General features: G+C 64.5%; 1 protein-coding gene across 5 annotated transcripts in view; it reads left to right on the forward strand.

Moving 5' to 3' along the window:
- Positions 1 to 276: 276 nt before the first annotated feature.
- The window catches only part of POFUT2 (protein O-fucosyltransferase 2), a 19,455-nt gene continuing 8,544 nt past the window's right edge, over positions 277 to 11,187 (forward strand). The window contains exons 1-9 of one of the 5 annotated variants that reach the window (XM_034654456.1): positions 281 to 447; positions 1,599 to 1,849; positions 4,096 to 4,240; positions 4,770 to 4,880; positions 6,356 to 6,466; positions 7,235 to 7,328; positions 8,134 to 8,314; positions 8,523 to 8,646; positions 9,350 to 9,641. In XM_034654456.1, coding sequence (XP_034510347.1) covers positions 314 to 447; positions 1,599 to 1,849; positions 4,096 to 4,240; positions 4,770 to 4,880; positions 6,356 to 6,466; positions 7,235 to 7,328; positions 8,134 to 8,314; positions 8,523 to 8,646; positions 9,350 to 9,503 — 1,305 coding nt within the window. In that variant the 5' untranslated portion in view covers positions 281 to 313 and the 3' untranslated portion in view covers positions 9,504 to 9,641. Of the gene's footprint in view, positions 448 to 1,598; positions 1,850 to 4,095; positions 4,241 to 4,769; positions 4,881 to 6,355; positions 6,467 to 7,234; positions 7,329 to 8,133; positions 8,315 to 8,522; positions 8,647 to 9,349; positions 10,355 to 11,187 lie in introns of those variants that run through there. The other 4 variants (XM_034654436.1, XR_004623445.1, XM_034654432.1 and 1 more) reach the window with 4 other exon arrangements.

The raw sequence follows: 11,187 nt of genomic DNA on the forward strand, positions 1-11,187 counted from the left end.
CCGCCCCACCCCGCACGACCCACGGGCCCCGCCCACAGCTCGGCCCCGCCCCCGGCCTTCTGGCTCCTCCCCCAGGTCAGCCCCGCCCCCAGGCCCGGCACCTGCCCGGCCTCCACCCCGCGCGGCCGGCAGGGAGGACATCCGCGCTCCGGGCGCCTCCGAGCATCTTCCGCCCGGGAGATGCCCAGCCTCGGAATGACGCAAGACGCATGCGTGGCGTTGCCGTGGCTTCAGGAGACGCGCTCGGTGGGGCGGGGGAAGGACGCTTCCGGGGCGGAGCGCGGCCGCCGGAAGTGCGTGGCCGCTCAGGGCCATGGCGGCGCTCAGTGTCGTGTATCTGCTGCTGCTCGGAGCGGCGTCCTGGCCGCCGGCCTCGGCCTCGGGCGAGGAGTTCTGGCCCGGCCAGTCGGCGGCCGACATCCTGTCGGGGGCGGCGTCCCGCAGACGGTAAAAGCGCGTCGCGCCTCGGGCGGGGCTCCCGTGGCGGGGGACCTGCGGTCGGGGGGCGGGGATCCGGCGCTCTCGCCCGGGGGCCGGGGGGCGGAGCGGAGCCTCCGTCGAGCGCACCCCCGCACCCCCGCCGCATCCCGGCCTGCGCGGCGAGCCGGGCTCACGGGGTCTGCTGCGGCCTCCCGGAGCCCCCAGGAACGGCTGGCAGTGGGTCAGCCTCGGGGGCAGGCCCGGGGGCCCCTGTTGGGTCGGAGATGGTCCTCAGAGAGCTCGGCCTTGTGTGTCTGCACGGGGTCTCTCCGGCTGCGTGCAGATGGGGGCTGTTCCCTAGATGAGTGTCAGAGACGGGAAACAGGTGTGTGTGGCGCGGTCCAGCCGTTCCCGAGGGCTTGGCACACCGCGGCCCGCACTGCGCGCTGACATGTACGGGTGGTAAACGGGGCCCCTCCTGCGTGTGTCGGCGGTCTGGGGGAGATGTGGGGGCGCAGGCCGGGGATTGCATCACAGTGTCATCAGTTGTTGGGGACTTTGTGGAGGAGCCAGTGCAGAGAAGGGGGAGAGAGGTGTTTTGGTGGCCCAGGGGTTCCGAGTGTGTCCACGGAGCCCTTAGGAGTAGGGGGCGTTAGCTGTCGGGCTCTCGTTCTCACAGGAGCCTGATGTGGGGGTTTCCTGGAGGCTGCCTGACCTGTGATGGCACAGCGTGTTGAATAAGGAAGCAGATAGGAAGAGTTACAGAAACTGCAAACGTTGCCGTTCTCACTATTTTGTTTCGAAAAGTGTACTTAATTTTCATTTAAAAATGTTCAGAATGACACCACGCAATGGCTTCTCATTGGTATTTTAAGTGAGAGTCTTCGGTAGTCGTTAGAGAGTGTGACAGGGCGGGTGTGACAGGGCGGGCACCGTTGGAAGGCTGATCCTCAGGCGCTGGTCGCTGAGACTCTGCTGGTCTAGGTGGCGGATCGTTGCTAGTCGTTCAGCAGGGGCTAAGATGGCCCTCCTCATGGGCTCGGTGAGTGAGGGGTTGTCTAGAAACGAGCTGGCAGCTCCCTTCTCGGTGAACTCCCAGGCTCTGGAAAGCCCAGAGTCTGCACCACAGGCTTGGGGGCACCTCCGTGCTGAAGAACCGCTCTCCTTCCCCCCACCAGGTACCTTCTGTATGACGTCAACCCCCCAGAGGGCTTCAACCTCCGCAGGGATGTGTACATTCGTGTGGCCTCCCTCCTGAAGACGCTGCTGAAGTCCGAGGAGTGGGTGCTGGTGCTGCCCCCATGGGGCCGCCTCTATCACTGGCAGAGCCCCGACATTCACCAGGTCCGGATTCCCTGGTCCGACTTTTTTGACCTTCCGAGTCTCAATAGAAACATCCCGGTCATTGAGTACGAACAGTTCATTGCAGGTGAGGCCGTGGCCGCTGTTCAGTCTGGCTGTCTGTGTCAGCCCGGTCGTGGTGACACTTGCTCTGTGTGGGGCCCCGCTTCTGTTTCCCACCTCCAGCTCCCAGTGATCCTGCTCTTTCCAGAATTTGTCTAGGAAAATAGATCTCAAGTGTGTGAGCGACGTTCTCCTTGCCTCTGAAACCTGGGGCAGCTGGTGAGCTGGCGGACGGTGCTTGCGGCTGTGGCGGGGGAGCTGCTGGTGCGGAGGCCGGGCGCGCTCCCAGCCGGACGTGCTCCTGTGCAGAGAAGGCCTCGTGTCCCCAGGGAAGGCGCTGTGCCCGTGTGGCATTGACCTCACGGTGCCTCACTGCAGTGCTGGCGAGGACTCGTCGTAGTGCGTTTTGTTCCAGTTAGTCCTGCTCAGTGTAGTTTTGTAAAGAGAGAGAAGGTGAAGATTCTGTCGGGACGAGGGTGGTCAGGGTTTCGCATTGCTTGCTCTAGAAGACAGAAGCGTAAAAGGCAGTGATACGCTTTTGCTGCCCCCTCGGCCTGGAAGAGGGAGGCGCTGACGCGATGCTGAGCTCCTGCTGTGTGAGGACCCGCAGAGCTCGGGACTGCAGCTGCCACGTCTTCATTTTTCATGTTCTCTCATTGCGCCTTAGTCCCTGTCACTCTGGGTTGTTTCTGTGGCGGGGTCAGTCCTGTGAGCGCTGCAGGCACAGAACGAGATAGGCGGTATCTCCTGCTATCTTCATTCATGGGGAAGAAGCAAACTCTGAGACTTGTAAAAAAGAGTCTTGGAATGCATCTTTCCATGACCCAAGATGAGAGATGACCCTGGGTGCTTAGTCTGACTTAGTCTGAGAATCAGCCTCAGCCTTGGGCTGAACCCCGGGTCATGGAGCCTCCCAGAGAAACTGCCCTTCACCTCCGTGCGGGGCTGTGGCCAGTGGGTCTCTTTTTTTAAAAGATTTTATTTATTTATTTGACAGAGATAGAGACAGCCAGCGAGAGAGGGAACACAAGCAGGGGGAGTGGGAGAGGAAGAAGCAGGCTCCCAGAGGAGGAGCCTGATGTGGGGCTCGATCCCATAACGCTGGGATCACGCCCTGAGCCGAAGGCAGACGCTTAACCGCTGTGCCACCCAGGCGCCCTGTAGCCAGTGGATCTCTTGATAGGCGGACACAAGGACAGGTCTGAGCCTCAGCCGTGTGAGGTGGTGCTCAGTGGGGGACACTGGGTGTGTGGGGTGGGGAGGCTGGCCCCCTCCCTGCTGCTCTTAAAGCCTCGATCCTGTAGCCAAAGCGGGGGGACAGGGAAGATGGGCTTCCTGGGTGACGTGCCTTGGGGCAGGCGACTGGCTTTGCCTCCACCTGCCCAGCTAGCCTCGACTCTGCTCAGCTGTCTCCCTATAGAGGGGGAGAGGGAAGGGTGCCTCTCCAGGGTCAGGCTGCCAGGACACCTGCAGCAGGGCACTGGGCATCTCAGCCTCCCTGCGAGAGGGGCCTCTGGAGCTCTGGGACCAGGCCCCACCAGCAGTGCAGCCGCTGAGCAAGGGGGAATGTGGAGAAGGTATCAGACTTTCAGTTGATGCGGCTGTCTTGTGACTGGACTCTCTTGGAAGGCATCTTTGTTAAGCACCGTGGTTGTGGCTGGCAGGTTCTAGGTGGGGTGGGTGCGGTGGGTAGGATGGACAGACTCCTGCTCTCCTGGAGCTCCTGTGGGGAACAGGGAGGCAGAAATCGAGGGACAGAAGGAAGTACCCAGATGGTGAGGAGTGGCATGGAGAAAATGAGAGTGGGAAGGGGTACAGGCTGTTGGGGCTGGGAGGCTGTGGCCGGGAAGGTGTCCCTGGGAGGATGGCCTCGCGGGTCGGGGTGAGCCCGGAAGGGAGCCGTCCCCACGAGCCGGGCCGATGCAGGGGAGGGGGCGTGTGCTTGAGGGGCAATGAGGAGGACAGAGAGTGGGGCCCATGACTGTCTAGAGGGCTGGGGGGTGGGAGGCTGAGGGCAGGCCCAGCTGCTGGAAGAGGTGGCAGGTGAGCGCCTTGGAGCAAAGGGCCCAGAAAAGCTCTGCCACCCGCAGGCAGCCCGTCTCCGCCTCTCAGGACCTCGTGGCCTGATGCTACTATTCTGTCCTCTGTCTGCTTCCGTGAGCTTTCTACGGTCCCGCAGGGAGGAGGGTGGCTTTAAGTGAAGTAATGATTCTCCGTGCCCGTGTGTCAGCCTCTGGTTCTTGTCACATGGTCGTTCTTGGCCTCTTCCAGAGTCCGGCGGGCCCTTCATTGACCAGGTTTATGTCCTGCAAAGTTACGTGGAAGGGTGGAAAGAGGGGACCTGGGAAGAGAAGGTCGACGAGCGGCCGTGCATCGACCCACTGCTGTACGCCCCGGACAAGCACGAGTACTACAGGTGTGGCCGCGGCGGGGGCTGGGGGGCGGCGGGGCGCGGGCCCCGCTCCAACAGCTGCGGTGTGTTGGAGGCTCGTGAACGTGGCCGTCTGGTCGCCTAGACCTAGTTGCCATCAGAAGACCTCCCCGTGGGGGGGCTGTCCCCTCAGCAGCACCCGTGGACAAAGCACCAGAGTCCGTGGGTTCTAGAAGGTCTGTCCTCCAGGAGCTCTTTGGAGGGGCGCGACTGTTTTCGGGGCTGTTACGTCCGAGCTCTGGCGCCGAGGCCGTTTCCATCCCGTGCTCCCCACCGCCGGGCTCTGCCCCCCGCACTGTGCAGAGCTCCCAGAGCAGCCATGGTCCCGTCAGATCGGCTGAGAGTCCCGGTTTCTTTACAAGTTCTCCCGAGAACGTCACTAGCTGGGGACACGAGCCGCAGGTTTTCACTGACAGGAGTGGCTGGCTTGTCGGATGCCGCCGTATGCGTGTGCGTCTGGGCTTGTTGCACATGTGAGAACAGCTCACGGAGGCGCTGGGCTCTTGTGTTCCAGAGGATGGTTTTGGGGCTACGAAGAAACCAGAGCTTTAAACGTCTCCTGTTTGTCCGTTCAAGGATCGGCTTCCATCATGGCACCCGTGCTTCTGAGAAACACGTCAGCGAGGTAGGCGCCCGTCGGGTCCGCTCCGAGAGCGGCCAGTGAAGAGGCGTGTGCGTGCGCGTGCGCGTGCGTGCCCTCTGTGCTGCGGGTGTTGGAACCCATCCTGGCTGTGGCCTGTGTGGGGGGCACTAGAGAGGCAGACCTCGTCCCCACCATGCAGCCGGTGCACACTGAGGCGGGGTTGGGAGAGGAGGAGGCCGCCTATCGCTGGGGAGAGCCAGTGGGGACCAGGGACAGACAGAGGAGGAGCCTGCCTGCATATGTCCCGGGAGAGCCCGGGGAGGGCAGCCGTGCCCACGCTCGGGGGTCTGCGCAGCGAGTGTGGCTTCCCGGTGCTGCTCAGCCCTTCACGGCGGGACCTCATCGGCCTGGGCCTCTCGGCCGGCTGCTGGTGGGCGGAGGAGTCTCGGTCTCAGCTGGGCAGCCCCGGCTTCCTGGCCTAGGTGAGGGGGCAGCAGGTGCGTGGGAGCCCTGGGGGCAGGAGGGCCGTGAAGCAGGGACCGCTGGGTTACGGAGGGCGCAGGCTGGACTGGAAGGTCCCGCCGATCTGATTTCCTTAGTTCACCTGCCCGGATGGCTGCCCGGGTGTGGCCGAAGCCGGGCGAGGACAGGCCCACCGCGGCCCCCAGCCGGTCCTGAGGGGCTGGTAGGGGAGCATCCCGGCTCCCACTTGCGCTCGCCTCTGCAGGCAGGTAGCTCTCACCTTAGCCTCCTCGGAGCCGGACCCCGGCGTGGGCAGAGCGGTGCCACAGCCTCCCGCCTGAGCCGGCCCCTCGCTGGTGCGCAGTCCCACGCGGGACGCAGGGACAGGGACAGAGTAGGAGATGCGCCTCCCCCAGACTCCTGCCTCTGCATCCTCCGGGCCTGGGTGGACGCGGCCCCTGCTGGGGTGTCCGCGCTGCACGCTCTGATGCTTCGGGCTGTTGGTCGCCCGGGAAGGGACGTCTCTCGGCCCTCGCTTTGCAGGGAGGGGGCTGAGTGCTGGTCACAGGAGGTGCGGGCTTGGGCCTTGAGAAGCGCAGACGTGCTGAGTTCGTTCAGGTGATCGTTTGTAGACGGATCGAGGTGTCCCTCCTGGGGTGGTTTTGCCCTTGGGCTGCGAGTCCTCAAAGTAACATCTTCCGGAACAGGACTATGTGTGTGTTCCTGCCAGGAGCCCCGTCTGTGGGCTGCTGGGGCCATTTTATTTGTTCACTTCGTTTTGTCTGTTTTCTTTCTTGCGTCGGTAGTCACAGGGGGCTTGGTGACCCCAGTTCAGTGGCTGGGACAGGAGAGCTCCCCCGCCCCGATGCTGAGAGTCTCCCTAGAAATTTGCAGCCCCCTCGGGAGTGCGCGCGGAGGCTGGCAGCTGCCTCCCCGAGGGGCCCCAGCCCCAGGCCGTGGGCACCGGGAGGTTCTCAGCTTCGTTCCCTCCGTGCCCTGGAGCAGGCCGACAGAAGCGTTTTAAAATTAAATGCTTTCTCTCTTTTGGAAAACAGGTCGGTGATGTTGGACAGAGCCGAGAACCTTCTGCACGACCACTATGGGGGGAAGGAGTACTGGAACGTGAGTGCCCGCTGGCGCCTCCTGCGGGTCCCCACTGCGCGTCTGTGAAAGCCTAGGACACAGTGGACACGCTGACCGCTGGCGTGTGGGTAGGGGTGCAGCAGGGTGGGGGCGGGAACCACAGCCACAGCACTGCACTTCGGGGCAGCCCCGGGGCAGCAGCGCGGGCTCCAGTGGTTGCTGTGTTTGCGGATCAGACGGTAAGTTTGTTATTTGTGGCAGCTGATTATTGGAAGAAAAATAGTTTTTTGTCTTTAAAAACCACAGTTTGTTGTGTAAGCTCCACGTCCCACGCCCCACGCTGCTGGTTACCCGGATGTTAACCAGCTTGTCTGCGTCCCAGGGGCGAGCACCCGTCTGGTGCCGTGGGTGGGACAGGAGCCTGAGGAAATGGGCCTCACGCGCCTTCCGCAGCCGCCAGCTTCCCCTGCCCTGGGGGTCTGCCCTGTCCGGGGCGTGGGGCGCTCCTGTGGGCAGCTGCGCTGGGCAGAGGTGAGGTGCCTGTCGGGAGCGCCCAGGAGAGACCCCTGCTCCCTGGACACTTGAGCTGGGTGCCTCCTGACCGGGTCATTCCCGAAGCACGGAGGGGCCTTGTCATCGCCGCCCGCGTGGGTCCGCGCCTCTCACCGGCCGTGTGGCCCCCCGCAGGCTGTGGGGACGGTCCTGGTATGGCACTGCTCACCATCCGGCTTCGTGCTGGTCGATGACCTGTCGCTGCCAGACTGTCAGGAGCCCGTCTGCATCTGACCTCCGAGAGCGCCGGCTTGTCGCTCAGGCTGCCCTGGGCGGGGGGAGGCGGGGGGGGGCTCCAGGGCGCCTGCTTGCGATGAGTTCAGAAGCAAGTACCTGAACTCCACGGACGAGGCCGACAGGATCCCCTTCGAGGAGGACTGGACTAAGATGAAGGTAGCGGCCGGACTCTTTCTCACTCGAGGACCCGCACGCGCCCCTCTCAGATGCAGAGTCGCCAAGCCCGTCACGGGCCCGGCGTGTCTGGCGGTCCCGGGGCAGCCGCGGACCCCCATCAGGAGGGTCCCTTGTCCCCGTGCAAGCTCAGGGTGACGGCTTGGTTCCGTTTCCTCCTCGGGAGACCACGACGGGTTCCAGTGGCAGGGGCCGCCCCGGGAGGGGAAAGGGGCCCAGAACCCGACGCCTCNCTCTGGAAGTGAAAGTGGCCACAGACCCGGACGCTTCCTGTCGGTGCTGTCTGCCGTGTGGCGCGGGGGCCGCAGAGAGAGGGAGGGCAGGATCCGCCCCCACCCCCCAGGGGCTCCTCTGGCTTTAAGTGTCTTGTGAAGGGTTGGATTTTCATAGAACTCGATTTCAACAGATAGTCTGCTTCTCCGAACGGGCGTTTCCAGTGTAACGGACATCACGGCGATCCCCCGGCTCTTGTCCCGTGGTTGCCTTCCAGCAGCGTCCCAGCAGGGGTTACTGGGGCGTTGGGATAGCATTTCCTGGAAAAATATAGTAATGGGTGGTTTTTTAAATCTAATTTGCATGTGTTTCCCAGGATTGTATTTAATTGATTTTGTTCAGATAAAGGGTCTCTGCGGTTAACCCGTTCACAGTCTTGTTAGGAAGACATCGGCCCGAGTACCCGAGACAGGCCCGCGGGCGGGGCGCTGCCATGTGGGAGCCCGCGTCCCCCCCGCGTCCCGAGGGCCAGCGACACACAGGGCGCTCAGCGCTCCCGGTCCTCCTCTGCCAGGTCACGCTGGGCTCCTCCCTGGGGGGCCCATACCTCGCGGTCCACCTGAGGAGAAAAGATTTCATCTGGGGCCACAGAGAGGACGTGCCCAGTTTGGACGGGGCTGTGAAGAAAATCCGCAGCCTCATGAAGACCCACCAGCTGGACAAGGTGTTCGTGGCCACGGACGCCATCAGGACGGGTATGCGGCTCCGGCTCCGCCCTTGTCTGCCGACCCCTGTCACGTCCTGGGTGGGTCCAGGTGCACCTGCAAGCCCGCGGTGTGGCCGGGAGGCAGCGCCGGATTCTGTGTCTGTGCCCCTGGCCTTGGCCGCTGAGCCCGCAGAGCCAGGCACGGCGGAGCACGGGTGTCCCATGAGCCCCGGTCACCAGCCCCCCTCGCGTTGCAGAGCACGAGACGCTGAAGAAGCTGTTGCCCGAGATGCTGAGGTTCGAGCCCACGTGGGAGGAGCTGGAGCTGTACAGGGACGGCGGCGTGGCCATCATCGACCAGTGGATCTGCGCACATGCCAGGTGCGGCCGCGCCGCTGCCCGCCGTCGGCTCCACCGTTTCCTGTCCGCCTCCGTGGCGGTTGGTCCCGTGCCGGCTAGGCTGACGTGGAGCATCGTTTCCAGTGTCTGCTCCTCGCCTTCCGGCGCACTCCCCAGTCCCGCCATCACACTTGGTCCAGGCCTCCCCTTTACCTCCCCGTGTGGGGGGGCGGGAGCCCACCCGAAGTCCCGCTCCCCTGGGCCCGGCGACAGCCTCCATCACACGTGTCCCCGCAGAACACGCCCACGGTCTCCCAAAAACCTGGCAGCGCGAGCTCTGTGTGTCGCCATTGTTGCGGGAGCAGGCCCGTCCCAGAGGAGAGCAGGGGAACAGGGCTGGGAGGAGGCCAGCCCTTCGAGTGGGATGGAAGCTAAGAGGAGAGCGGCCTGTTTGCCGCATCCACAGAGTCCCCAGAAGCACGGGGCCCATGCGTGCAGGCTGTAGGGCCGGGGCGGCCTCTCCACCCTCAGATCTCAGCCTGGCTCTCTGCACCCCCGCCCCCAAGCCCCCGGAGTCCGTCAGCGGTCTCGAGTCACCCCGTGCAGTGCCTGCGGCTTCTCCCCGCCCAGCCTGGCCGCGGGGCTGCGGGGCGGGAGGTCGGGCAGGGTCGCCAGGGTCGGGCAGGGTCGCCAGGGTCGGGCAGGGTCGCCCCGAGGGTCCCTCGTGACCCCGTTTGCCCGGCAGGTTCTTCATCGGTACCTCGGTCTCCACGTTTTCTTTCCGGATCCACGAGGAGAGAGAGATCCTCGGGCTCGACCCCCGGACAACGTACAACCGCTTCTGCGGGGACCGGGAGGAAGCGTGCGAGCAGCCCACACACTGGAGGGTCGCCTACTGAGCCCGCCGGCCCCTCGTGGGCCCCGCGCCCTGGACACCGCGCGCACGGACTCTTGGTCTCCCTCTGAGCACACGTGTGGCCTCGGGGTCACGTCTGCCCCAGGCAGCGGGCAGAGCCGCCCCACTGTCACCCTTCAGGGTCACGGTCGCAGCCCCCGGCACGTGAGCCACGGTGTGTGTGCGTTCTTGGTGTTTCCCCCGGCGTCGGCTGTTCGGGACTCTGGTTACGTGTCTCTGCTGCCGGTGTGACATGAAGAGGTTCGAGGGCTCGATCTCCTGGCCTGGATCTGGAGGGCGTCCGGCCCAGACGGCAGTGCGGCGCTGGCCGTGCCCGTGGACCTGCTGCGGCTTCAGCCTGCTGGTCCCGTGCCTTCTGCCCTTTGACCGGTGTGTGGTCCCCGCAAGTTGCCGGCAGGTGAAACGCCACCTTGCAGAACTGGGGCTGAGGCCTGTGGGGGCCGGTGAAGTGTGCTCTCTCCTCCCCGGCTCGGAGTACTGGAAGGTTCCTCGGCAGGTCTTCAGGGGTTTGTCGGGTTCGCGCAGAGAGGAACCCCGTGGCTGGCTGCGGGGCTGCGGGCCGACCGCCGCTTTGGCAGCGTGGGCGGCTGGATACTCGGACCCTGCCCCGCGGTGGGCGCGGTGGGCCGAGGGCGCGGGAAGCACGGGCACGACTCCAGCTGTATAAGGGCTTGGGGTGCGCTGCTGAGCTTGGGGCTTCTCGTGCCGCTGCCTGGAAACCCCTTCTGGGCCTCCGGCGTGGCCACCACCATCCCCTCTGACCAGGAGCCCTGACTCCCTCAGACACCCGGGGTGACCTGCCGAGGCGCAGCCCAGAACCTGGGGGCTGCTGCTGCGTCGTCTTGCCAAGCTTTGAAAACCCACCCTGAACACACGCGAGGGTCCTGTGGCGTCTCTCACGACGGGGGGTGGGGGGGGAATGATGATGTATTTATTCTTTGCCCATTTGTACCTTTAAATACTATTGATAAAATATGTTTTCTAGAAAACTGGAATCCTAGAAGTGCCTTTTTCACACCCTTGAATTTTCTTCTGGCTGAAAACTCCAACAGTCCAGTTTGTGACTTTCATTTCCAGGAAGACGACTGCTTTGTTGGACTCTGTGGTCTCCCTCGGGGCCGCGGTGGCAGGGATGGGGCGAGCCCCATCTCCCATCCATCTGCTGGACGGCTGCTGTCCGGCTCGTGTCGGGAAGAGCTGGGCACGTGGAGAACTGGGGGTCAGGCGCCGGGGAGGTTGGCCGTCCTGCGTCCATTCTCGGGAAGGACCAGCCCGCGTCACCCCGTCCGCGTTAGCGGGTGGTGCCGCTGTGGGAGGCGGGGGTGTGAGCAGTCACCATGGTGGCCTCGGCATGGCCGGTGAACCAGCCGGGCCGACTCCTGGTGGAGGCTGCCCGTCAGCGCAACCACCTCCCCTCACCCCTGGAGCCGCCGTGGCCCTGCCCCCGACCTTAGCACCCAACTCGAAGACGTGCCCAGGTCAGCCCTGCACATGGGAGCGTGGGAGCCACGCACACGCCTTCAGTCTGGCTGACGGGGCAGCTCCGCTGGGGTGGAAACCTGGCGCCTCGGTGGGTCCTGGCCGTGCCCCCGCAGGGCAGCTCGGTGCTGCAGGCGGGGCACCCCGATTCACCCCTGGAGGGGCGCCCGTGGTGGGGACCCAGCGTC

The sequence above is a fragment of the Ailuropoda melanoleuca genome, chromosome 1 (assembly GCF_002007445.2).
Source record: "Ailuropoda melanoleuca isolate Jingjing chromosome 1, ASM200744v2, whole genome shotgun sequence".
In the NCBI taxonomy this organism is placed as follows: domain Eukaryota; kingdom Metazoa; phylum Chordata; class Mammalia; order Carnivora; family Ursidae; genus Ailuropoda; species Ailuropoda melanoleuca.